Source organism: Aphelocoma coerulescens, chromosome 8, assembly GCF_041296385.1.
Source record: "Aphelocoma coerulescens isolate FSJ_1873_10779 chromosome 8, UR_Acoe_1.0, whole genome shotgun sequence".
Taxonomy (NCBI): Eukaryota; Metazoa; Chordata; class Aves; order Passeriformes; family Corvidae; genus Aphelocoma; species Aphelocoma coerulescens.
Window position 1 is genome coordinate 24,194,177 of NC_091022.1, and position 25,817 is coordinate 24,219,993.

Sequence of the window (25,817 nt, forward strand, 5' to 3'; positions counted from 1 at the left end):
AAACTCACCAACTTTTGTGCAGAGAAATGTGATGTTTTTGAAGCCATTTCTAGATAACTATGTGTCATCTTCAGGGATATCTGCTTTTAGAAGTAACATTCCTATGAACTACCATTAAAATCACAAAAACTGGTAGAGTCTGGGTGAATGCTGGAAGCAGCCACAGCCTGAAGCAGTTGAAGTATTTCATCTCCTTTTTCAAAGCGCTCTGGATGGAAGGCATCCATCTTGAGTGTGCTGCTGGACTCAAAGCCAGTGAAGATCCTGGATCCTGTTCAGCCGCAGGAAAGCTTAAGAGCTCATTGTGCTTCGGCATCAGGATTCACCAGGCAGCTGGTTGGTGTTCAGCAGGGCAGCTGGAGTCCTTTTTGGAAAGGGCTACAAGAGGCACCACCTGCACTTTGCCTTCTTTTGTACTGCATGAATCCTTGTAAAGCTCCCTGTATATAGACACTTTCCTTGAGAACTAGAAAAGCTTAAGATACTGGAATGTATGCACTGGAACATGGCAGAATCTTTGCCTATTGAATGGAGGACACAGCAAACAGGAAGGACAATGAAAATATTTTCTAAAGAAGTTACATCCACTCACACTGATTGGGGACCCAGCACCAGCTCATTGCTATAGTTTATATTATGTGGAGAAGTGAATTCTTGCTTATTTAGCTATTGTGCAGACTTTAACCTGTCAGAAGAAATGAGATAAAAAGCAGAAGAAAAAAAGACAATCTGACTCATTTCCATAGGGGCACTTAGAACATGAGCAGAGATTGTTCCTTAAGCATTACTCAGCAACCTACTTTACAAAAATGAGTTTTCCAAAAAATCCAGCTAGAGCACACCTATTGCTTTAATGGGACTAAAGTTTTATAGCAACCTGTTTCAACACAGTTAACAGTCTTTCTGACAATAATAAAGCCTAAGCTTTAAAACACACAGGGCATGCTGATAAATGTATTCTTTATGCTTCTCCAGCTCTCTGCCCAAAAAGTGACTCACTAAACAACCAACATGAGGTGATGTAAGGCACCCAACTGTGTTCAGTCCTGGGCGCAGATGCATATGACCAGCTATGCCTCTGTTTTCCCAAGCTGTAGAGCAAAGATAAGCCCAAATAGCTTCAGTCTGGAATAAGATAATCATGCAGGCAATGGCAAAGACAGAAGTCAACTCTGCTGCTTGAGAAAGCAATAGCCCCCACAGGAAACTCTGGGAAGAGTTTTCTCCTTTTAAACAGGTGAAACAGAAGCAACACCATGATTAACTCCTTTCAGGAATCATGCAATACACAAAATTGTTTGGAACAACAATTGCAGAAGTAACATTTGCTGCAAGAACACATGTTGAAGAGCTTGGTTTCTTCTCAGGATGTCCCCTCATGTTTTAGTTTGCACGAACCTATAGCTTTACAGAACAAAGCTGAACAACTCCTATTAGCAAGCCTTCCCTCCCCCAACTACTTCTACATAATCTAAAAACCTAGTGATAAACACAAATGTTAGCCTTTTAAAGCAGGCTCTCTCATCTCAAGCAAAACAGCATTTCACTTTCTATTAATGATGCTATTTTTTGTGGTCATGTATTTAATTGAAAGCCGATGAGTGATATTCTTTAACAGTTAGAGCCATCAAAATGAAAATGAAATGCAAGGAATGCAAAAGCAAGCCTAAAAATGCAATCCGAAGTAAGAAATTGTTACAGCAGTCATTAAATGAAAAGGCTAGTAGAGAAATCTAGGTGTAACAAGAACAGAGTATAAGCAATTCACACCACTGTCTTCACAGGAGCTGAGACTCAAATCCAAACCATTTCCCCAGATATGCAGAATACAGTGACTGAGCCTTATTTACTCCCTGCTCTACCCCAAATCAACCTGCACGAACTTCCCTTCTGTAATAAGGCAACTCTCAAACCCAAACATCTACTTTTTTTGAAATACAATTTCCATCAAGACTTAAATTTGCAAAAAATACAGTTGAAGCTACAGTGCTGTTGTTTTGAATACATGCCCTAGTAGAACTTTTTTTTTTAAAGATGTGTAAGAACAGAACTTTTCTTTGATAAGCTTCTGAAGTCAGTTCAGATAAGCTGAAGGACAACACTGACAATGCTATTCAAATTTGCATCTGTTCTCCCACTGGAAAACTAGTCAGGCATAGACAGGCAGTGTTCACCTACATCTGGCTACTGTGTACCACAAACCCAATTCAAGAAGCCACATCCAGTTTCCACTGTAACACTGATAATGATACAGCACGCCTGGTATCCCAGTAAACACTGCCCTTGAGCTCGGAACCCTGTGTTTTCCAAATTACAATTATAGTATCGCTCCCCTAAAATAAGGGTTGTCAAATTATATATGAGAAGGAAATAGAAACTATAATGAATAAATACAGTTTTTCCCTTGAATACTTGTCTCACTCATATACTGGCAGTGCTGCTTCTACAAAGACTAAACTAAGCAGCCCATAGATTAGTGCTCCCCCCACCTAATTATCAAAAGATTTTGTAGCAACTGCATTGTTACAGCATATCAGGCAAGACAAAGTACTGTTCTTGAAAAAGACAGCTGGATCAAGTTATAAATGTAGTTGGTCATATTTCAGGGTTCAAACAGGCAGCTTCCATATAGCTTCAGGTCAAAGTTATTGTACTATTTGTTCATAGAGCCCATTCTGCACTAGAAGCCTACCTTAAACTTGTGGTTTTCTTCATAACCCACACAAAGGAAACTAACCTCTAATTTGTAGTTGAGCCAAATATCTTTGCTGACATCTGTATCAGAAATCCCAGCGGAACGCTCTTACTGATTTTCATCCAACTGTGACAAAATGTATTCAGTGATTACACATTTTATCATCAACACAACTGATAACATATCCCAGATCTACTGAGGGAAAGACATTGCTTAGCCCTACTAAATAAAAGTGAGGCAATACATAGGTAGTGGTGCTTTAGATACTCTGGTAACTTTTGCAGTCAATTTGAAATCCTCTGTTCAAAAACTTCTGGCAGTAACAACTTTTTTGCAGACCTGAACTGGTATTGTCAAATAAACTGAATTCAACCCAGAACCTGTTTTCTTGTCTTTTCAGACAGGAAGACCCACAGCAACAACAAACATATGAGTGAGCCCCTGACAGCTCCCTAATGCCAGAGCCAGCACACAATGCTGCTACAGGCACAACACTTTAACTTAATCCATCATCAGAAAGTTGAGAAGCTGCTATGTTAGCTATATGCAACTGATGGTCCCAGTTGTGTCTTTAGATACTGAAAGTTATTTGTTGCATGTAGTATTATTTGCCACAAAAAGATCCTCCCTTATGCCAGTGGTGCATGTATAAAATGCAAAACAAAATGTAAGCAGTAGGAAAAAGCATGAGGTAACAGGAGTCACCCTGCTGGCTGTCACCACAGTGGCTCCTGTGCTAGCTGTACTGCTCTAAATTATGCTTTGTGAGGCTAGCAGAGCTGAATCCCTAGTTCCACCACTCAGTTTGGGAAAACTTTCCCACTCCTACGTTTAGGATAGATTAAAGCCTAGCAGAAAGCTTGCAGTCAGTCCCTTGCTACCTGACTGCCTCTGCTCGAGTTGTGAAAAACTCGAGTGAGAGAGACGTGTTATTATTTTTATTTCTGAACTTCAGAGAAAACCTTGCAGCGGAGAGGCTCCAGGACCTGCTCTGAACATCCATTTACACCTACAGCCCTGAACAGCAAACACGAGCACACTGATAAGCTGGTGCAGGTGCACTGAGGCCTGACAGAAGCTCCGGCTGCGCTGCAGGCTGCCTGCCATCACCAGATTTTATTTCTGCATTATTATTGGGCAACGCTAAGGTGGGTATTAAGACGGCCTGCCAAGATAAATTAAAGGTCTACTAGCCTTTAACGAGAAACAGTATCCCCACCCTCGGCTCGGAGGTTACGGGTGACACCGCACATTATGTTCACCTTGCTTTTGTCTTCTGCCTCAAGTTTGGACGCAGTAAAATGTAATTGGGGCAGTCATGCGTGAGCCCAGACACTTGGCTCCCGGGATCCGCCAGTGCCCGGTGCTGCGGCACAAAACCCGAGCGGGGATCTCTCCGCTCAAGTTGCGGGAACAAAAGAGCGCTCGGGCTGCCTCGGCAGCGGGGCCGCACATCGCTGCTCTGGGCGCTGCCGAGGGAACGCTGCCACCGCTCCGCCTCCCAGGAGCTCCGGCCACCGCGCCGGGAATGCTGCACCGAAAACCTTCACAAATTTTTGTTGGAAGTGGGCCAAATGGAGCTGTGGTTGTTACCGGGTGCAAACGCAGCGACTTTATCCCAAGGCATGCCGAGTGTTTAAGCCTTCCAAATGAATTCCTCCACACTCCCCTTAGGGATGACCTATCATCCCTGGCCAGAAAACGCTTTCCCACCCTGCCTCTGGACAGGGAGAAAGCAGACCCCCTCTGCCACACTCCCCCTCCCCCTGCAATTTAAAAGCTGCAGTTCCACAAAATCAGGACATACACATGGGGATTATCCCGTGCATCATTTCCAGCTCTGGCTCGTCTAGTTTAAAAATATGAAAGATAAAGTTACTGAACACTTCAGGGATCAGCCTGTAACACTAAGTCCTTTTGCTAACTGGTGTTTGGACTGTGCAGAGCCTTGATCCCTGACAAGAAGGCTCAAATGATGGAAGCATTAGCATTATTAATGATAGAAGAGCTGCTTCTTAATGTAAACTTTGAAAGGCTTCCGAAAAATTTTGCATGGCCAAATTCCTGCAGAAACACTGGAAAGTTGTTTTCTGACCAGTTCAGTTTGTCCAGCCCCTTTTAGCAGCCTCCTTGTACTAAGCCATTCAAGGGGCTTTATTTTTTTTTTTAATAAAAACCCCACACTAATTGCTTGAAGTCACCTACAATGGGACTTGGGTTTTTGTTCATTTAATACAAGCACACACAAATACTTACCTCATGAATAGTAAAAAAATCGAAAGCATTTACAAGAAAGATATCCTTTAAAATTCACAGAAGCAAAGTGACTTGACTGAACTTTAGGCTTTCAGGAGCAACATCTAAAAATAGGTAGTGTCAGGTATGCAAGAATTTAACGAGTAGTGGACAGTATTGGGTGTCTGAGGGATCTGTCCAATTTTTAAAGTGTCAGAGTTACCAAAGGAAGCAAGTACAGGTCCTTTCGATCCAAAAATCTCAGGATGATCACCTCCTCCTGTTTTAATTAAAGTACCACATACCTCCAGAGAGAAAAACACAGCTCACTGTGCTGAAACAAAGAGAATAAACCACACTTGCAGACACATGCCACGATTCAGGCACAGGTTGAAAAGCACATTCTGAAAGTACATGCCCCATAAAAGACACCACTTAGAAGTACTTATTTGCTATCCATTTCTCTGCAGGCTAACACTTTTGGTGCATATTTTACTGTACCTTCTGGCTGTACAGATCAGAGACCTGAGAAGATAAAGGCCCTTCAATTACCTTACTGCTTCAGCCTGTTTGACTCTTACAGGTATAGATACAGTTTCACCAGTACCCATTTATGCTTACTTTAATTCATCACCAAAGAAAGGCTCAACCTCTCCTCCTCACAAGCCTTCCCTCCCTCTTCAGACACAAAAGAAACTTTTTGTCCCATCAAAAACTTCAGGCAAGCGAGGGATAATACATTTCCCCATTTTCAGCACTAGCAATCCATGGAGGGGGGAGGGAAGAAAAAGTGCATCAAATCCTTCTGAACAAGGTTTTTACGTGTTATCAAAGTAACTGTGCCTCCAGGGATGGATTCCAGCCTGTTCCCAAGTATTATCCCCCCTCCATCAAAACCCAGCGACCACCTCATCTGTCACTGCTGGAAGAGAGCTGGGGAGAAAAGGGTCTTGGAGACTGTAAAAGCGATTAAACTGGAACTGAATGGAGGTGGGTAAATCACCACCATCAAAGTGTTACAGGCACATAAAGGCACACAGGTGAAGAGGATAATAAAAGAGCTCCTCTAGGAGCGAATACAGCCGAAATATACGCTTTTCGATAAAGGCTTTAAAAAAAGGAGACACGAGAGAGGGGCTGCGACCAGCTCTCCTCCTCCTGCCTCCTTCCATCTCCCGAAAGGCACCATAAATTGCTCTTATCCTCCCACCTCCCCCACAGAAAAAAACCCCAGCATTAAAATACTTTGCCCACGAGACAGCGAGCTCAAGTCCCTGGAAAGTTTACACAAAGTTTAACTACAGATATTAATTTCCCACCCCCCCTCCCCCTCTCCTTTTATTTTAAAGGGGAAAAGTCTGCAGGAGGAGGGAGGGCAGGGATGGACGGCAGCCCCCGACCCGCTGCCAGGGGTGCGGGGACAGCTCGCAGGCTTCGGCTCCCTACCTGGAGGGTCCATTTCAATGTAAAATATCAGCTCAGTGGAATAGGGCATCATCACTTCCCTCCAGTCGGTGTCATCGCGGTCCATATCCCACACCGTGTTGTACATCGCGACAGCCAAGTCCCAGCAGGGTTAGAAATAAGAGGTTGGATAGCTCGGCTTTTAATCGAGAGGTGGGGGAAAAAAAAAAAAAAAAAAAAAAAGAAAAGAAAACAAAGCCGAGAAGAATCCACCTCGCTCTAAAATAACACTTTTAGCAAAAAGAAAAAAAAAATTTAAATCGCAAAATTAAACTTAAAAAAAAGCCTCCACGCAAGTCACCGCAGCAGCTGCCCTGCAGGAACTAAAGATAGGTAGTTATATATATAATATATACAGAGAGAGTGCTTCTTTTTGTTTAAAAAGACACCTTTCCACAGAAAAGCCACTTTCCTGAATTCTCTCTAAAAATCGCCGTTTTGAGGGTATTTTTAAAACACAAGCCAAACAAGCCCCCCGCAGGAAAGCGGGGGGATGGTGGCAAGCAGCGGATAAAAAGGGGCGATTTCAGTCTCTGGATGAATTCTTTCCGCCGGCGGAGGACGAGAAAGGAGGCAGCGGCGGCGGGCAACAATACGGGCAGGCGCGGAGCCCGAGCGGGGCGGGCGGCGCTATGCCCGCGGTGCGGTGCGCGCCGGCGGGGCTGGGTGCGCGGGGCTCAGCGGCGGGCGGGCGGTCCGCGGCGGGGCCCGCCGTGCCCTGCTGGCGGCGCGGGGCGGCGGGCGGCGGCGGCGGCGGCGGCGGCGGGCGGCGGGGCCAGGCTCGGGGCGGCCGCGCTCGGTGACATTTTAAGCGGCTCTGAGGGGCCCGGCCACCGCCACCCGCCTCTTGCCGGGGACCGGGCCACGCCCCCCCGGCGCCAGGGGGCGGGGCTTCGCGCCGGCTTTTTAACCCCTTGGAGGTGAACGGGTGTGTGTGTGAGGGACCGCTTCCACGAGGCGGAAGGAGGGGTGGGCAAAAATAATAAAGACATAAAGGGGAAACATCCCTCTTAGCGCCGGCGAGGCACACCCACACAGAAAGCTTAGCATACAATAAAAATCTGCTTCCTCTCTTTTCTAACTTCTACCCGGCTCGCTTTCGCCACTTTTCTCGACGCCTTTTCGTAGTGCCCCCCCCGTTCTGAGGCGAGCAGCGGAGGTGGTAGGTCCCCTGGCTGGCCGGCCGCCAAGGGGCCGCTGCCGCGGAGCACGCGCGGGGGGCGGGGGGAGCGGAGCGCAGTTGCCAGAGCTGCTGCCTTTGTCTGAGGGAGCAGCGAGCGCCGGGATTGGCAGAGGGCTGCGGGCTGCCCAGCCAATCAGCGCGCGGCGGGGCCGGCCGGCTCGATGGCGATTGGCCGCGAGCGCCGGTTACTAAGCGGGACAAAGGAAGGCGAGCGCTGAGGCGAGAGCGGGGCTCGGCGGGCGCGGGGTGACTCGGCCCGGCTTCCCGGCCCTGCATCCCGGCTGAGTCGCTCCTCGGCACCGCCGGCCCCAGCGCTGCCCCTGGGGAAACACCTCCCGCCCGCACCGCCGGCGGTGCTGCCCCCGCCCCGAGCTGGTGCGCCGCAGCGCCGGGTCTCCCTGCCACCCTCTAGCTCGGGCCGGCCGCCCTGTGGGGATGGGCCTGCGGGAGACCCGGGCTCAGGGGACCCTGTACAGGTGAAGCCGCTGGCCACATCCCCGGCGGGAGCCTGTGTTGGCTGACCCCTCAGCCGCTGCACTGGCCACAAACATAGGCTCTCCTCTCTCCTCTGCCAGGGCCGTGGCAGCTGCCCGCTGTGTTAGCCACATAATCCACCTAATACCTTGACCATTTCAGAGGGCACCATAGCTAACGAGTGTGACCCCCGAGAAAAATCCGCCGCGCTTTCTAGTGACATAACCAGCGGGGGAAAAAAAAAAAGGAAAAACAAACAAAACCCACAGGAAAAGGCACCAAACTGGATGTCTGCCTCTCACAGGGTTTGGGCTAAGTCTGAGCTGCAAACACACCCGAAATGGAACCTCAGCCTGCCTGGCAGCCACATCCCGATGGGCAGCCACAGCCCGCAGGCACTGGCAGGAGGCAGAAGTGCAGCCAGCTCGGCACTCAGCCTCGGTTTTAGCGCGGCAAAGCATCCTTAGAGAAAGGCTGCTGCTGAGAAATTAAGGAAAAGTCCTTTCCAGAGACTCCCAACCAGTGTCACAGGCACAAAGATGGACAACACCTTGATCTGCTGTGGAGATGTCAGGGAATGTTGGAAAACCCAGCACTGAAGTTGCCTGCTTTATTTGCACTTCAAAGCGTGGAACAGCAAGTGACGAATAATTTGTCCTGCTGTGGCATTAGGTAGCAGCTCCTGAAAACACCCTCCTGGCTTGGCTGAACCTTAGGGTGACTGCGACACTGAATAAGTGAAAGGCCGTACCCAACGGAAGAGTATAAGGGAAGATGTGAAGTTTGCTGATGTATCACAACTTCCACAGCAAGCAACTGAGAGCAGCCTGCTCCAGGAACAGAGCTGCTTGAGGGACGGACAGCTGCAAAAGAGCACAGGGCTTTGATTCAAGTCACTCACTGTATATAAATTAATTTTATAAACCCATCTGCAAACTCTGATTAATCCACGATAACCAGATACGATTCCTTTTTCTAATTTTTAAATTATTGAGCTGATACCATGTATCAGCTCCAGCTTCTTCAAAGGGAAATGCCCTCCTTGGAAGCACAGCTGGCTCCCCCAGTGAAATTTAACTTGGTGCTTTGGGTGCAAGCAATCGGCTGCCCACTGGCAGGGTGTGGGGGATCCCACAAGGGTCAGACATGGGTGGAGATGCAGAGGTGAATGCTGCTTTGCAGGCCCTGCAGAGCTAAAAAATGGGGCTGGGGTCCCTATGGCAGCACCCAAACTTTGATTAGCAGCTCTGGCAGAGTGGGGGGAGGAGGCAGACTCAGGTTGAAATTCATTTTCCCCCTTCCTGCACCTCATTATAAGTTCCACCCACATAAGACCTAATTACTTGGCTTTTATGCTGGCAAAGTGGATTTCATCCTTGCTGTTTCCCATGGTGGTTGCCTTCATTTTCATGGCGGCACTGATGGTTACAGCTTATTGATGTTTTCACTTTAGTGATTTAAAGCAGAATACATTTTGTTATTAGCACTGGTTTCTCTCATTGCTGCTTTAATCAAAGATGCAATTTAAGGCAGAGGATTGTGTGTAATGGTAAACAGTAGGATAATGCCTTGAGAGAACAGAATATTAATGTGTTTTTATTTCTCAAAACTGTGCTTATAATTTACCCAAGATTGCTTGGCTCCCAACACGCACGTATGGGGTGCTCCTTTTCCTACCACACTGCCTGCCTTGCACCAGGGATGAGCATGGTGTGCATGTGTGTGCCCAGGAGGGAGAGGGAGGCACATGTGCTGCCTTACACACTGCTAAACCCCCTCTGCCTGTGCCTCTCCTCCACAGGCACAAAGTCTGAGCATCACAGAGCAGACACAAAACCGGGAGCATGCCGAGGGCTCAGGGATGCTCAAGGTCTGGTAGCACTCTCCCTGCCAAAAATAGCCACGCAGACTCAATACATCACCCCAAGATAGGAAAAGCTACATTCAAACACTGAAACAAAATAATAGTGATTTGGCAGTGCCTGAGCAGGGGTCAAAGTGCTGGAGGAGGGGACCTGGTACCCCACACTAAGGCTGAAAGACAAGAAGTGAGCCCAGTGCCTGCTGCCTTCCTGACATCCTGTGTCGACGGCTGTGCATTTGCTCCCTTTCCTTTCCTCGGATCTGACAATTCACATTTCAAGGCAAGATTAAATATTGAAGTTTTGAGCGCTTCCATGTGCTTCAGGAGGAGCTGAACAGACCTGTGCTGGAACAGACTGAACACAGAAAAGCCATTTGTGCCAAACTGCTTGGTTTCCTCTTTGCCGAGCCATGATAATGTGATATCCGACAGCTGAATGTGGGCCACAACAGGCTTTTATAGTTGGAGGGGTGGAAGAGAGAGGGGGGCTGAATCCACAGTGCTGCCAGCCAAATGCACGAAAATGATGAGAGACTTTTGGGGCAGGCTGGAGACTCCTGGCCACTCCCGAGATTCAGATATTAGCTTCACTGTTAGCACAAGCTTAGGGCCTGATGGAGGGGAGCTTGGAAAAGGTAGAACTGCATTAACACCAGAAAGGACAACTCCCTGGCTGTCAGTAGATGCTACATGAAATTACTGGCCTTTTGCTGCACAGACACTGGGATTTTTGGAGAATGTGCTGAGACTGCTGGCCAGCTTCCCACGGGTGCAGCCACACCTTGCAAGGAACAGCACAAGAACAACCAGTTACAGCAGTTTGGTTTAGTTAACGGATTCTTCCTGCCTGTTTCTCAGCTCCTGGAGGTGAGGAGATGAGGGAAGGAGGGAGGGTTGGTCTGCTTTGGCTCAGATCCTGCTGCTGGGGTCTCAGTGTGGCTCAGTGCTCTGCAAACCAACCTTGGGGCTTGCTGCCAGGAGAAGAGGTGTTGGGAATGGCAGAGGTTCATCCCACTTTCCTGAACCATGGAGACAGTGCAAGTACCATTTTCCCCTTCAGTTGTATGGTCTGAGCCCCAAAAGTACCACAAAGACCACAAAGCATTTGCCACAAGATTAAGAGTATTACTCCCTGCAGGGGTGAAGTAGCAGCAGTTTGCTTTCCTGAATCGTCCAGAACCTTCATGTGAAATGTAATGGGCATTTTTAACAAGGACTGTGCTTCCTCTCTCTGCTTTAGAGCCATTTTATGTCCTAACAGGCTGCAAAACAGTTGCCTCACTCCACCCCAGATGCGGCCACATTTCTGTGGTGAGGAAGAACTCTGGCAAGTGTGCCGAAGTTGGGTGCTTTGGTTTGAAAATTATACATTGCATTAAAAACCTGTATTAAAGAATAATATGCGGTCTGCAAAAAACATTCAAATGAAATGCTTCAGTGTTAGGAAGTGTCTTATTTACAGCTCCAGGAGCAGCTTGTGCCCTTTTCCCTTCCCTGTCCACAGAATAAGGAAGAGTTTGAAATAGGGGCTCATGTCCATAAAGGTCGGAACACAAGGCATGCACACAGAGCTGAGCTTGCAAGGAATCATACATTAGGCATTTCCTAACTTAAAAGCACTTGGCTTTGCATTGTAAACAACATTCTTTTAACATAGGAAATAACATTAAAAAAAATAAAGAAAAAGATCTTTTAAATAAATGTCTACAATGTAGGTTGTTGCAGCTGGACCTAAGGTATTCCTCAGCAAGGCTTGGACTGGCCTTTCCTCACTGCTCCGGAGGCTTCTGCCCAAAAAATTGCAGGAGTAACGGTCTGGGATGGAAGCAGAAAGCTGCTCTCCTGTGAGGGGAGAGGAGGTGTGTGTTGCTTTTGCAGCTGGAGAGTGAATGCCAACCCTGTGCTCTGCACACTTGTGTCTGGGGTGGACACATCTGCAACTGGAGGGTGCCCACGGACGGGTGTGCGAGGGGGTGGGCATGGGGGGGTGAGGGAAAGGACACGCCGCACTGAGCTGTGCTGAATTGCTGCTTTGGCAGACAGCACCGGGCCAGCTCTTTAGAAAGTTCACGTTCAGTTATTGTTTTGACAGACTGCCAAAGTTTTCCTGAGGAATGCAGGCAGCAGAAGGGAAATGGTGATTTTCAAACTTTTTTTTTTATAAGTCAGCCAAACCAGAATGGAATTTCATGGGAAAAGTGAAAGGTACATCTCTAGCCTCGGGGCATCGTTGCTGCCAAGTTTCAGGGTCTGGCTGCAAACAATGGAGATGTCGGAGCATCTCCAAAGCAGTGCACCCTTGCACGCACTCACATGTGCTCACGCACACTCACGCACACGCTGGAAGCATCTTCTCTAACGGTGACTGCTCCCACCCACACCCACTACTCCCAGAAAACTGACACTAACCCGCAGCGCTTTAACAAAGGGTATCCGTGGTGTAAAAGCAGGCGGCAAAGCCCGTTCGCCGCTGATGAAAGGTTTGCTACTTGGGAGGATGCTTCGGTGCTCTCCCCACCCCAGTCCTGGCCTGCTACCAGCCATGGGGCACCCCTTCTCTCCACATGCTCTTCACTGGCTCAGTCCCAGAGCCACGGGGTATTTTTGCAGGTCTTCCTACCCCTAGGAAGGGCAGGAGGTTGTAAGCTCCCCTCCTCCTCCTTCTCCTCCTCCACAGAGGGAGGAGAGCAGCCGGTGAGCCGGGTTCTGGCGCTGCAGCACCCCGGGGTCTGCGGGGCTGTGGAACCGGGCTGGGGAACTGCCAGTTACCTTATATTTTCCAGTACACTAATTTCTCTTGTCATCTTGCCAGTGACAAACAGAGAGAGTTAAACAGAGCAATCCATTAAAGAAGCAGCCTGACAGACCGATTGTTAAGGGTTTCAGCGATTCCCATTTACACTGGATTGAAAAAAATTTTGCCTCGAGCAGCTCCAATTACAGAATTATCGGACCACACTCTGGTCCCTTTGTGCACTTCGCATCTCTGTCATCGTTCCAGGCCTCTCTCTATTTAGTTGCTTGGAAATGGTGAGCAAAATGGAAGGAGACTTGTAACAAGTTCAGAGAAATTAGAGGGGGGAAAAAAAAGAGAGAAAAAAAGCTCTTTCCCTGATTCTAATGTCCTAAACCAGGACACTTTTAAAATGTAACACTGTATAGGAATTTAAAATATTTTTCACTTCCTCTATTCATTGCTTCAATGCACTGGAACTACTTGCTTAGATTTTTTTTTTTTTTTTGCCCCCCCAAGGAATGTACAATAACCACTCTGTAAATTCCTCAGGTCTGATTTTAAGAGGTACTGTAGAACTTTATTCATGGAGGAAAGAAATAATCCCAATACCTTCCTGAAGTAACTCTTTTTAATAAACATGGCAGTCTATGTTTTGATCCCAGCCAGTGATGCAAGCAGCAGGAAGAGGAAATCAACAGCACGTTTAGGAAAAGTGAGGTCTCAGCCCTGCTCTGCTGACATCCCACTTGGTGACCTTCAAGCTGGATTGCCAGCATGGGTTTGAAGGTGGCACCATTCCCAGTAAGAGGAATTCTGAAAAGCCCAGAGGACTTTTCACTTCCTCAAAAGCAAAGCTTGAACTCTGTAGATTCGTTATTATTATGAAAAAAACCCCACCACAATAGTTTCCCTACCCTAGGATGCAAAGCTGAAGGGTATCCTAACCCTTCACCTGTGGCTGGGCCAGGCATGGTCCCCCATAATGCAGCAGCTATGTGATGTGGACATTATGCCCCCAACCCAGTGTGGCCTCACCTATTTATCTTGCAGCAAACTCTCCCATTCCTGGCCTCCCAAACGATTTTACCATCCCTCTGCTAGTGTTATCCTGGTAGTAGTACCCTCCTAAGTCCGTAACATGTTACCCCCCACTAAGAACCTCCCCCTTTCCTTGCAGCAGAGATCATCTGGTTTCACAGGGAGGGAAAGGGAGCAAAGCCACCTCTGGGCAATGCTGGAGGAGGCTGGGATCAAACTTCAGTCCTAATGCACCAGGGAATGCTGGCTTCCCTCTGGCCGAAAATAGAAGGAAGTTTCTCATGGCTGAGTCCCCCGTCCTGCCATACATCTCCTTTGCCCCCATTGCTTTCCCTGGGATTTGGTGGAACTGACCGATTGTTCTGTGTCCAGGGAACCTCACTGCAGCACATCCATACTCGGATCTCTGCCCAGCTGCAGGAACGGAGACTCCCACCCCAGATTTTGGGTGGAGATTGAAAGCTGGAGAAAAAGCCCCATAACAACCCAGGGAGCTCTCAGGGGTATTGAAAAGTCCTCTCATTTCTTATTAATCACTTAGGCCAAGAATTCAAGTGTCGGCAGTGTGTTGGCTGGGGTTGTTTTCCTTGCAGTTATCCACATGCAATTCATGCCTTGGAAAATGACCCATTTACCATCATGCATTGTTGCTTAGCTACACGCACTTTCCCTCTAAGTTTTCCCAAATGGAAACATGGCTCTATTTGCTTTGGAGATCATTTTCCCTGGCTTTCTCTGCTTTACAGTAAATAAGCATAAGAAGAAGAGCCTCCGAATGCTGAGTGGGGAAATAAAACAAACAGTGCGGTATAGGGTGAGCATTTAAAATCCAGCATGTGAATGCAATGCCTTCCTTGTCCAGCCAAGGTGATGGGCAGGGAGGGTTTGAGCAAAGGCAACTTGCAGGTCAGGTTCATTAAGACCTTTTTTTATCTGTCCTTTGCATTAAGATTCTTTCCCTGCTGAAGATTTCCAAACAATTTGGTTGAATAATTCTGTGTTCCCAAGAGAAGAGTATTATTTCCCTGGAGGACAGGTGGGACTTCAAGGCACTGAGAACTCACTCTGTCTCTGCTGCCTTGCCTGCCTTGTGGAGTCTTAGGTACCCTCTAAAAACATGCAGGAAAGCACCTCCCTTATACCTCCAAATCAGCACACTATGTTGTGCCACTAGACAAGACTTTATCCATCAAACCCCAAAATTTCTCACATTTGCCAAGTCCTGACTACACTGTCATAGCACGTGGTGGGCACAGGCTGGCAGATCAGCCACTGCAGCATGAAGCTCAGCTTCCCAGCGCACCAGGTAAATCTTTGGGCCGTTTGCTGGAATCCTGAGCCCACCAGTGCCTACGCTGCACAGATGTCCTCAAAACATTCAACAAATCCAGAGTTTTTGGAAAGCAGGAGCTTTACAGCCCATGCACAGAGGGTCTGCGCAGCACATGTATGGCTGGGATCACTGGTCTTGCTCAGCTTGTGCCTGAGGGCTGAGTTGTGCCGGCATGGTGCTTGTGTCCAGGATTTCCGGACGTCCAGCAGTTTATCTGTTCCTCAAGGACCAGACAAAACTTGCAACATCTTCAGATTTTACTAAGGACAAAGCTTTTGGGTAAAAAGTCTCTCTCACAACACATAGGTTAGTAGAGAACTCAGTGGAAAACCTTTGTTTCCTGGTGCCATGAATGTGCTGGACATGAGCTCTTTGTGGAGAATAGAGACAGCCATCAGCTGCCAGAGATCGCAGGAGTGGGATGCTCCAAAGGGTGAGCTCTGCCCTGCCTTCTGCTGACAGAGCATAAAATGCATATTGTCTCCGAAAAGAAAAAGGGGAGAAACAAAGTAAATCATGTGATGCTGATTACCAGGCCGAAACACTCTACTAAGGTTTGATACAACAGTTTCCAGGGTGCCAGAAAGTGAAGAGCGATATTGTACCTAGGCAAATCCTGGCTGGTGAGTTGACACATCCCAAACACTGCGCTCTCTGAGAGCTGCCAGCACCTGAAGAAGCACCTTTACTCCCCTATCGCTGGGAAGCTCTTATCTTGCTTTGACCAAGCGTACACAATACAGCTTTGTTTTGGGCGATACCTCCCAGATGAACGGCCTCTTAGAAGTGCTTTGAGGAATTAAATGAGTGAAAACAGTAGGAGAGGGAGGGGGAGGGGGAGGGGAAGGGGAGAAAAACTTGCTGCTGCACTACAGGAGGCAAAGTCGGTGGGATACTAAACCCACTAAATATGGAGCTGGGGTCTATGTCAGACTGAAAGAAGCAAGCGTGTGACCCGGCTCCCTGCCGTTAGAGGCACTTCAAGACAATGGCTCGGTCCCAAAGCGGGAATCCGCTTTACTGTCCCCTGTCCCCTGCAGCAAGGGTGGGGATGCTGTTGCTTGCAGATGCTGCCCAGGTCTGTGGTGCTCCAGCCCCCAGCGCACCACACACCAAACTCAGGCATCTCATCCTCAAGGTATGGCCCCATCTCTCTGCAGTGGGGGTGTTTCAGCATAGGCATTTTGGGGAACCCAGCAGGTGACGGTATCAGACAGTGTGTCCTCCTTCCCTTTGCCATTGCATTTCTGCGGCTGAGGCCAAGCCCTGCTTCTTGCAGTCCCCTCTGGGCTCTTTGGTTGATGGGAGATTCCAGGTCTTTCTTGCCCTGGGTGAAGGATCACTCTGGCTCAGTGCAGCCTGGGCACCTGCCTTAGGTCCTGGAGCTGAATCAGGCCAAGGGCAGTTTTCATGAATGGAAATCCCCGTGGTTTTATTGTCTTTGAAGCCTGGAAACACCTGCCTGTTGCTCAGGGAAACAAGGCCGGCAGGATAAGGGTCTGGCAGCACCTCCCCTTTGTTCCGTGTCCTTCCTGGGCACCCTTTGGAGCCAAACCCTGCCAGCACCCTGTGCCCCCCATGGTTGGTTAGGAGTTGGCCCTGTGAAAATCAAACATCAAAGGGCTCTTCCAGCAAGGGCTATTTCCACATCAAATGCCTACCTCCAGTCCTGAGCCATTGGGGAGAGAGCTTTTCATAAAAGGAGAGGGAAGATTAATATTATTTTTCAAAAGTATAATGGGAGGTTTCCACTCCCCAAGCACTTCAGAGTTGGTTTTTGCACAAAGCCAGAATAATTTCAACCCCAAAGGAAAAAGAAAAATACATTAGAGGAGGTAAAAAATGCCTGAAAAAATAGTTGGCCTGAATAGAAATGTTCAGGTCACTGTCACTTTAGGGGCTGAAAGAGGCTGCAGCTGGGAGAACCTGACTTTCCCGTAGGAATGCATGTCCTCCATCCTCACTCAGACCAGCAGGGTTGTTCTGGATGCCTGCTTGAGCATGGGGAAGTGGGGAGAGCCACAGACGGGCTGTCAGAACTGCAAACTGGTGAGAAGAGGAAGGAGAGGACAAGGGGTGGAGAAGATGCTGGAAGCACTCTGTTGGGCAAGTGGAACGGGAAAACCCTGCTGTGAAGTACAGCCCTCTCTGAGACTCTCCGAGAGAAAGGCAGCACGAATCCGGCTGAGCGACAGTCTGGCAGCGTGCCTGGAGCATGGCAGAGCTCTGCCTTGGAAAGGCACCTGCAGCCTCAGCATCTTCCTCTTACAAACATGCCACAGCATCATGGGGAACCACAATCCTGCAGCCTGACAGCCAGTTTCTGCTCTGTGAGCATGAGCCATTGGGCCAGACGGGTGTATGAACAATTATTTGATCATTTCCACTGCAGGAACCAACTTGACAAATACCTCCGATTCACGAGCTTGCAGTCTGCTTCTGAAAAACCAGACTGGGAGCAAGCTTCCACCCTGGAAAATCCCTTGCCTGTGTCTGCTATGCATCCTTTCCCATGCAGGGAAAGGTTGGGCCAAATGCAGAAGGCACCATGGAGCTGGCAAAGCTGCTCTGGGGCAATGTCGCCAGGCTGGTGGGTCAGGGTGGCAGGGCTTAGCTGCGGGGAGGTGGTCTGTCCTTGGGTCACTTAGTGCCTTGCTTGTTTTCTGCTTCTTGGTCATTCAACAGAATGAAATTTTGCTAGCATGTACCTCACCCTCCTCTGGACTTGGGGTGCAGGTGTGAGGTGAAGTGTGGGACAGTCCTTGCAGCCCCAAACCTCACAGTCTCTGGTGACATGCACCCCTTAGTGATTTTCACTTAAAAGATGGGTAGGGAGAAAATACTTGTGGATAAGGAAATGGAAAATAGGATCCTGTGGCCTCAGGGAAACTCTGTTGGTTAAGCCAAATCTTGCCTTTTCCCAATGCTGGAAATTACCCATCCATGAAGAGGGCTGGAGCAGGCATCTTCACCCCATAAATCCCACTTAAGCCCTAAAGAAAATGCTTCAGCGTTGCTTCAGGTTCATCTGCTGGCCACCACAGGAACAAAGGCTTCACACTGTCCCAAGAAAGCAGAAAAATCCCCCTGTCCTTTTGCTGGAGCTGATGGCTGGAGGGCAGTGATGGGAGAAAGCAGCAGCAAGAGGGTGGTTGGGCAGCAGTTTGTGGGACTGTGCTGGCATCACTGTGTGCCCCAGTGTCCTTCCTCACCAGCTTCCTTGCGCACCTTGAGGCAAAGCAGGGGGGTGATGGCAGGTGCTTCTTCCCTCCCCTAGACACTGGGGAAGTCCACGAAGGTGGGGGAACCCTGGAACAGCAGCGTCGTGCTGATGCCGGGGTCTGGCACGCGGTGGGTCAGTGCTGGGAAAGCCAAGGGGCGCGCTGGAAACGGGAGACGCCTGCGGCAGGCGGCGGTGCCAGTAGGACACAGCCGGTTTGCTGCCTGCGGGACTGCGAACGCCCTGCCCAAAACAACTCGCTCACATTTACTGTAAGCGGCAGCCAGGCCGTCCATAGCTTGTGGTGAACATACCAGCCCTGCCTGCAGAAAGGGCTGCGGAAGCCAAGCTGGCCCCTTGCCCGGCAGGCTGGAGGAGGAGAGCAGGGGGGGACTCTGCAGCCCTACCCCAGCACAGCACCCTCAGTCCTGCACCCTCTGCCCACTGCAGGCCCCAGAGCCTGGCTCAGAAACACATGAGGTGGATTTTCTGTTGCCAGGTGCTTTCTGCACCCAGTGTAAAGGAGAGGGTGATGCTGTAGATAGAGCCCCCCATATTGATTCCACCGTGGCAGCACTGGGGCAGCTGGAGGAAAGGCAGGGAATTCCTGACTGTGGCAGAAGCCCCTTGAACGGCACAGCAAAGGGACTCAGAGGCCAGGCTGGGTGCTGCTGGCTGGCAGCCAGCTCATCCCTGGGGCACTTGGGGCCACGGCCGAGCCGGGAAACCCCCCGGCTGCGCCCAGCTTCCGGCCTTTGTGCGTGGAGCCAGTGGCGGGGCGGTGGCAGTGGGATGGCTGCCATCATGTCATCCTGGCCCGGGCTGCCTCGCGTGTCCCTGCAGCCCGAGAGGTGCTGCCGGATGGCAGGAGACCGTGCAAGGTCTGGCTGAGGGGACTTGCCGTCCCCTCCCACGCAGCTGTGCTGGGAGGGAAATTTCCGATACTGCCGGCTTCCCAGAAGTCAGGGGAGGTTTCATCCCTGGCTCTGCTGTCTCAGCTCACGCGTCTCTCTCGGATCAGCCTGTGACCCTGGCATGTGAGGCTTAGAGCCAGCAGTGCGGGGTGAGACCAAGGGTGGGCAGCCTGTCAGGCCAGGCTTTGTGGAGCCAGCCACAGAGCTCCAGCCCTTCTCCTGGCTGCTCTCCCAGTCAGACCATCTTTGCTGGTGGGTCTCCCACAGCGCCACGAGCTGCCCAATGCCAGCCAGCTCAGTGACATCAGCACGTGCCACATCCCTGTCCCCCTGCCCCGAACCCTCACATTGCTCCTATTGAGGCCCCATGGCCCCCAGCAGTGTCGGGGTCACTGTGCTGGGGGTGCTGTAGGGGTGTGCTGCAGGGTCAAGGGCCAGGAGTTTTGTCTCTCCCCTTCGTGGCATGGATGCAAAGCATCCTGCGAGGGAATGCTCATAAAGGGAGGGATTCTGCTGGCATGAGCCACAGAGCTGGTGCCCAGCAGTGGATCGATGGGCCTGACCCTGTGCAGGCAGTGGAAAACGTGGCTTTTCCAGGGTGGGCTAGGGGAGTCAGGGGACATCAGCCGTGTGTCAGGGGACACTGGGTGTCAGGAGCATGACCATATGCTACAGCAGCCATCCCAGCCTTCCCAAGCCACCCAGCACTGGCTATGGATGTTTTGTGTTCTTACAAGAAATCCAGCTAAAAACAAGGGACTGTTCCAACCAGGTGGCTCTTCCAGAACTTTCCCCTCTGCTCTGTGTTTAAGCAGCAGTGAGTTTTGCTCAGGAATGTCCAAATCTTTGCTCTGCGTAGGCTCTGATTTTGAGCTCCCAAGGACTGAAGGGCTCCTGGCACCTTCCCATCCCCTGCCTGTCCTGACTGCAGGACCTGTTGCCAGAAAAAACCTGAATCTGGGACTCAAATGTCCAGCCCAAACCTGATGTGCCTGAGGGGAGGAGCACTGACCCTGACCCGTGCAACCCTCCAGCACCAGCCCAGGCTTAACTCTCTCCTCTGCAGGAAGATTTGAAGCCTTCCAGTTAAATCCGGGAAGGAGTTAGCAAGTCTTTGTGGCAGGCGGATTAGAGGCAGAGGTAAATGCTCCTGCTAAGTGTAATCTGACTGGTTAAAAGCTCAGCTCAGTCTCTATCCCAGCATTGTCCTTGCTTCTTATAAATAAAAGAGACAATTCTGCAAACACAGACTTTTCCTATTGCCATGCAAGGGAGTGGTGAGAACCTGTTGCCCTACCCCTCTCCCCAGGTTATCATTAGGATTTATTACCACCCCCCCAGTGCCCTCCTTTCTCTGGGATGGGTTGGACACTGGCAGCCTCTGATCCTGTGGGTGCAGCAGGAGGGGGATTACAGCTCGTGGGGCCGCAGGTCAGGGCAGGTAAAGGCAGCAGAAGCTCCTGACATTGGGGAAATGGGACTGGGGGGCAGAGCCAGAGCCCTCTTTCACCACACAAGCCAGGGGTTCCCCTATCCCATGCCCTGGGGAGCCCTCTGGATGGGATGGGGCAGGAGTTGCAAAGGGGTAGGAACTGGGAAGCTAGGAGTTCAGCTCATTGTGGAGTATATAGTAACTCAAAACAGAAATGAAAAATGATCATAACTATGTAAAAATAGTTTACAGTTACTTGGTTCTCTCTGAAAACTTCTGGAGCTGGTGGCACTAAGGGGCACAGGAGGGTGGCAGGAGCCACTGGCCATCTCATCCTGTGGCAGGAGCACCTCTGTCCCTACTGTCCTCTGCAGGTGACAGAAATCCCTGGGCAGTACTAGCCAGGACCCTATGTGCCAACCCCAGGAGTTTGTGGGTGCCATGGAGAGAGTCCCTTGCTCCCACAAGTGGAGGGTGCACAGATAACCTCTCCCAGGGGACTATGGCTGAAGTGGGGGGCTTTCATGGGAAGCATGAGCAGGCAGGGATCAGGGTCTTACCAGGATTAAGGTATTTTCTATGCATTTAAACTGGTTGTCACAAACCCAGAGCTGACCCAGAGCACAGCACCTAGGGAACAGGGGAGAAGAGAGGGGAGAAGCTCATGCCCACCCCAAACCTCACCCCAGCGCTTGCAAAGAGCAGGGGGAAGGTGATCACAGGGGCTTGGAACCCCCCAAAGCCCCAGAGATGATCTGTGGTGCCCAATTCGAGGAGAGCTGAACAGGTGCTGCCCAACCCCAGTGAGGGGCCTGCTGATAGAGGAGAGCTTGGGGGGCTCTTGAGGGGGGACAGCAGCAAGTCCCAGGGAGACAAGAGAGCCCTGTGCCCTCTCTGGGGCCAGGACAGAGGGGTCCATTGTGGGAGATGTGAGAACTGGGTGGCTCCAAGAGCTTGGTAACCTTAATCCTCCCTTGGATTAATGCTTAGGGGAGCTGGGGACAGTGTTTAAACCTGCCAGAGTGAGCCCTCGTGCTGAGCACAGCCCTGTAGTGGGGTCAGAGGGGGACAGAGGGCACAGGTTGAGGACAAGAAGAGGGGCAGCCAGTTCTGTGGCCTAATCTGACATGCAACCTCAGATTTTGTGGGCATGTTCCTGGGCCCTGCCCTCCCTGGGAGCAGAGGGATGGGCAGTGTGAGGCCCAGCTCGGTGATGGGGTCACGTCTGGCTACGCTGCCTGGCTCCAAGAGTCTGCTGCTGCTGCTGCTCTGGCTCTGCAGGGCCACTGCAGGCTGAACCCCCTGAGCCAGCCCAAGGTGGAAACCATCTGCCCTTGGAAGGATGCTCTTCTGGGGGAATGCCTGCCTGTAATGAAGTCTCTGGGATGAAATCCCTCTCTCAGGATGAATTGGTTTCCCTGGGGCTGAGCTTTCAGCCTGGCTTAAAGGAGCAGTGTGAGAATGCTCAGGGATGCTCAGACAGCCCATGTTCCTACCCACACAGACCCCAGACTGAGCCCAGACCCCAGCAGAGGACGCCCTAGCTTGTGGCATTAGGAGCCACATGCTGGGGGTGCTTGCAAGGCCATGCAGAGGCAGCCCCAGCTCTTCCCCTGAAGCACCTGGTCTCAGCCTACCAGGACCCCACACCAGGTCCCCAGCCCCAGCTGAGCAGGCAATGGCACATGGATACCCTTAGAGGAGGTTCCCACCCCTGGCAGTGTGGGTACAGCTCTTTCCTGAGCACCCCCTGGTCCCAACTGTTTTGCCAGGCACCTGGCTTCAGCATGAAGGTGCCCTTGGACCCCAAGCACCAGTTACACCTCCTCCACCACTCCAAAGGCTTGGCCCCTCATGGGAATCCCCTGTCCTGTGCCTAATCCAGACCATATCTCGATGCTCCCCAAACCTGCCACCAGTCCCAGGGAGATACCACAGGACGCTGTCACCCATCCTGATGTGGCCAGTGTCACCTTGGGTGCCTCCCTGGTGGGATGGGAGCGGCCTTGCAGGGGCTGCAGGTGCTGTGTGCCTGTCCCCTGGGGCATCAAGGCAGAATGGGATGTACTGTCCTAAGTGGCATCTTAACTAGATCTGATCCAGCCTTGCAAAGCCACAGCGCCTTCAATTCCCTTAGCACTCCAAATCTGCTACTGTGCATCTAAGCGGATTATTTTAAATACCCCATGATGGACCGCTCCTTTGTAATATAAACCAGCCTCATGTGTCCCATTCCCCTCCTATTTGCTGTGATTTAGCTGCAGCTGTGACAGTTAGAAGTCTCCCCAGCTCCCCCTGCTCCCTAGGAAACATCCCTTGTACCAGCCTCTTCCCCAAATCCTCTCTCCCCTGTGCTGCTGGATCCTGGGGGTGCTCCCCTCCACACAGCCTTTAAGCTCTTGAGGTGAGTGATGGCTGTGGGATGTGCTGCCCCGGCACTGCTTCATCTCTACCCAGAGCTGAGCCCTGCACCAGCATTGCCCCCACCTGCACCTCAGGGCCAGGTCGCGCCTCAGCTGCTGTCACCCAGAGAGGGGCCGTGCAGAGCCCTTTTGGGTGGATTTTGCCAGTTTTCAGGTTCTTTGCTCGAGCTGACTGGCTCTGACACCTCAGTCCTGCCATGAAGTCAGCCAAGCGAGAATATCCTGCCTCCCACTCCCACTGGAGCGAGGGTTTGGGGAGCACAGGGGCCGGCCTGGAGCCCACCCAGCCTCACTCTCGGCAACAGCAAAGAAGCCGCCACTTTCCAAGTGCTTCCCTTTGGGGCTTGTCTGATTAATGAGGGCTTGTTATTTCCAAACTGTTTGAAATCGTGTTTATTTTATCTGCCGCTGGATTCCTCTGACTCAGGGCTCATCGTTAACTGCCAAAGATGAATGACAGATCCTGCTAATTACAGCTAATGATGGCCTTAAAGGATCTCTGTGCACACACGTGTGTTTGTGTGCACACATGCCAAGGGCCATTTATAATTTAAAGTGGGGAGAGTCGTTAGCATAAACCATGCCTGGATTAATTGCAGAGAGCAGCCTCTCCAGGGAGAATGCTCACCAAGAGGTTGTGGTTTCAAGCACTGGATGCTGAGGACAGCACAGGCAGCCTGGGCTGTGGCAGCATGGTCCTGAGCTGTCAGCCTCGGGGACGCCAAATCAAATCCACCATGCAGGAAATGTTTGGCGCAGAGCAGTTGGTAGGGACCAGGGGACATCAATATGTGGCACAGACATGAGTGGCTCAGAGCCATGCAGGGCCAATGGGAGCTGGTGTCCAGCCCCTGGAAGAGCTCTGTGGGGTGTTTTCCAGCTGTGAGGAGGACCATGCCCAAGAGACCCAGTTCTCTCCCAGTTTCTGTGGGAACAATCAGCTGGAGGAATGGGAGACATTTTTTATGACTTTAATGAGGATAAAGCTGCAGGAGCACCAACCCCTTACTAGACACCAGAAACCTCACTGAGGGGGAGCTGGGGTTAGCAGTGCCCACTGCCTTGGAAGAGCTCTCCCCTCTTTAGTCCGTGAGTAATCCAGCCCTGATGTGATGACTTTGCTTTTATGTTTTTCCCCAGGAAGAAAAGAGGGAAGATGGAGACGATGAGGCTTTCCCCACCCCTGGACTGGAGCATGTGGAACGAGAAGCAGTGGCTGCAGGAGCTCATGGCCACCACCCTGGCAAGGGGACAGGCAGAGTGGGCACATGCCATGGACAGGCTGACTGGGGGCTTCCGCAGCCTTCCACAGTGAAGTTTGTTCCAAGCCCTTCCTTAAGCCAGCTCTCCACTTGCCCGGGCTGACTTTCACCCACCCGTGTGAAGAGGGCACAGGGACAGACCCATGTGTCCCCTGACTCCATCTCCTCATCCTTCTACTCCTTGAGGGTCCCAGTGATGCCCTTGCCCCTCTTCTTGTCCTGCCATCTCATGGAAGAGGTATCCAGAAGGAAACCAAAAGCTGTTCCAGATGGCAGAAGGCTTGGCAGAGCAGAACAACTGTTCCCCAGTCCTGATCTTTCTGTGAACCAAATCCACCTTTCTTGGAAAAAAGTACTTTAAGCTCCTCAGTCTTTCTTGGAGCTGGGGAGCAGCAAGAGTGAAGTGCCAGCACCGGCTCCCCAGGGAGGGGAAGTACCATCCTGCAAAGTGCTTCTATATTGGTCACTGCCATGAGCAGGTCTAAATTGGAAGTGATGGCAGCAGCAAGTGCCGGCATGGACTCTGGGGCCTGCACAAAGTGATTTCAGGGACTGGCTGTTCTTGGCCTGGGGGATGCCTGCCAGCACAGGACACTGCAGCTCTAATCCCACTAAAAGCTGGGTGGAAACGACTTGGACAAGGGCTTTTGTCTTTCTTGCTGAAAAGACCAGATTCCTGCCAAGACTGATGGCTTGTGAATTTGTCTAGGACCTTTTGAATTGTTCTGGTCCCCAAAACACTCAGGTTTCTCTTTCTAAAACCCCCAATGTTTCAATTTAAGGCTCTTGCAGAAGCAGCTGTCAGAAGGTGCGGAGCAGAGCTTCCTTCAGACACTTGCAGCCACTCAGTGGTTGTGACTGTTCCTGAAACTGCCCAGTGAGGCTCTTTGGGCAGGGCCAGCTCTGCCTTGTGCATTTTGCATTTCCAGACTCCTGTCACTGTCCTCCAAACCCTGTTCTTACAGGGGTCCTGGGCACTCGTGCTCTCTTGACTCCACTCTTCCCCTTGGCATGGGGTCCCTTTGCCATGGCTCCCCACTGGCATTTTACGAAGCCTTCTTCAGGCCACCTTCCTTATAGCTTTAAACCCCACTGTAGCAGGGTCAGGAGGCAACAGAAAAGATGCTTCCTAGCAGGAAGGACTGTTGTGGAAGTGAGAACAGTGCCAGCTATGCTGGGCACCCACTTCACCATGCTCAGCACCATTTTGCTACAGAGCTCTGGTGGCGTTGGTGACCTTGGGGACATCAGTCTGTGGAGTCCATGTCTGTGGTACATGGAGCTGTACAGCCCATGGAAAATGGGTGGCTCTGAGGTCCCAGGGCAACTTTGGGGTGTGCAGAGCTGAGCAGTCACTCCCAAGCCCAGGTGATGTGTTTCCCTCTATGCCTGGCCAGGGAGGGTCAGAGCCATGCGAGGTGTGGGGCATGTAGCAGGGCAGGCCACCACGAGGCATCACGCTACAAGCTGCTTGCTCAGCAGCATGCTGAACCCTGCCCAAATAGCCCCTGTGATCACCATCACCCCGTGGAAGAGCCCAATT

The 25,817-nt window shown here is 50.9% G+C and overlaps 1 protein-coding gene across 3 annotated transcripts in view; it reads right to left on the bottom strand.

Annotated features, from left to right (window-relative positions):
- Window positions 1–25,817, bottom strand: part of PIK3R3 (phosphoinositide-3-kinase regulatory subunit 3) — a 73,104-nt gene that overhangs the window by 21,889 nt on the left and 25,398 nt on the right. The window contains exon 1 of one of the 3 annotated variants that reach the window (XM_069023310.1): window positions 6,377–7,084. The exons of the other annotated variants lie outside the window; for them this stretch is intronic. Within the exon in view, the coding sequence (XP_068879411.1) occupies window positions 6,377–6,482 (106 nt within the window). The 5' untranslated portion in view covers window positions 6,483–7,084. Of the gene's footprint in view, window positions 1–6,376; window positions 7,085–25,817 lie in introns of those variants that run through there. 3 annotated transcript variants of the gene reach the window in all.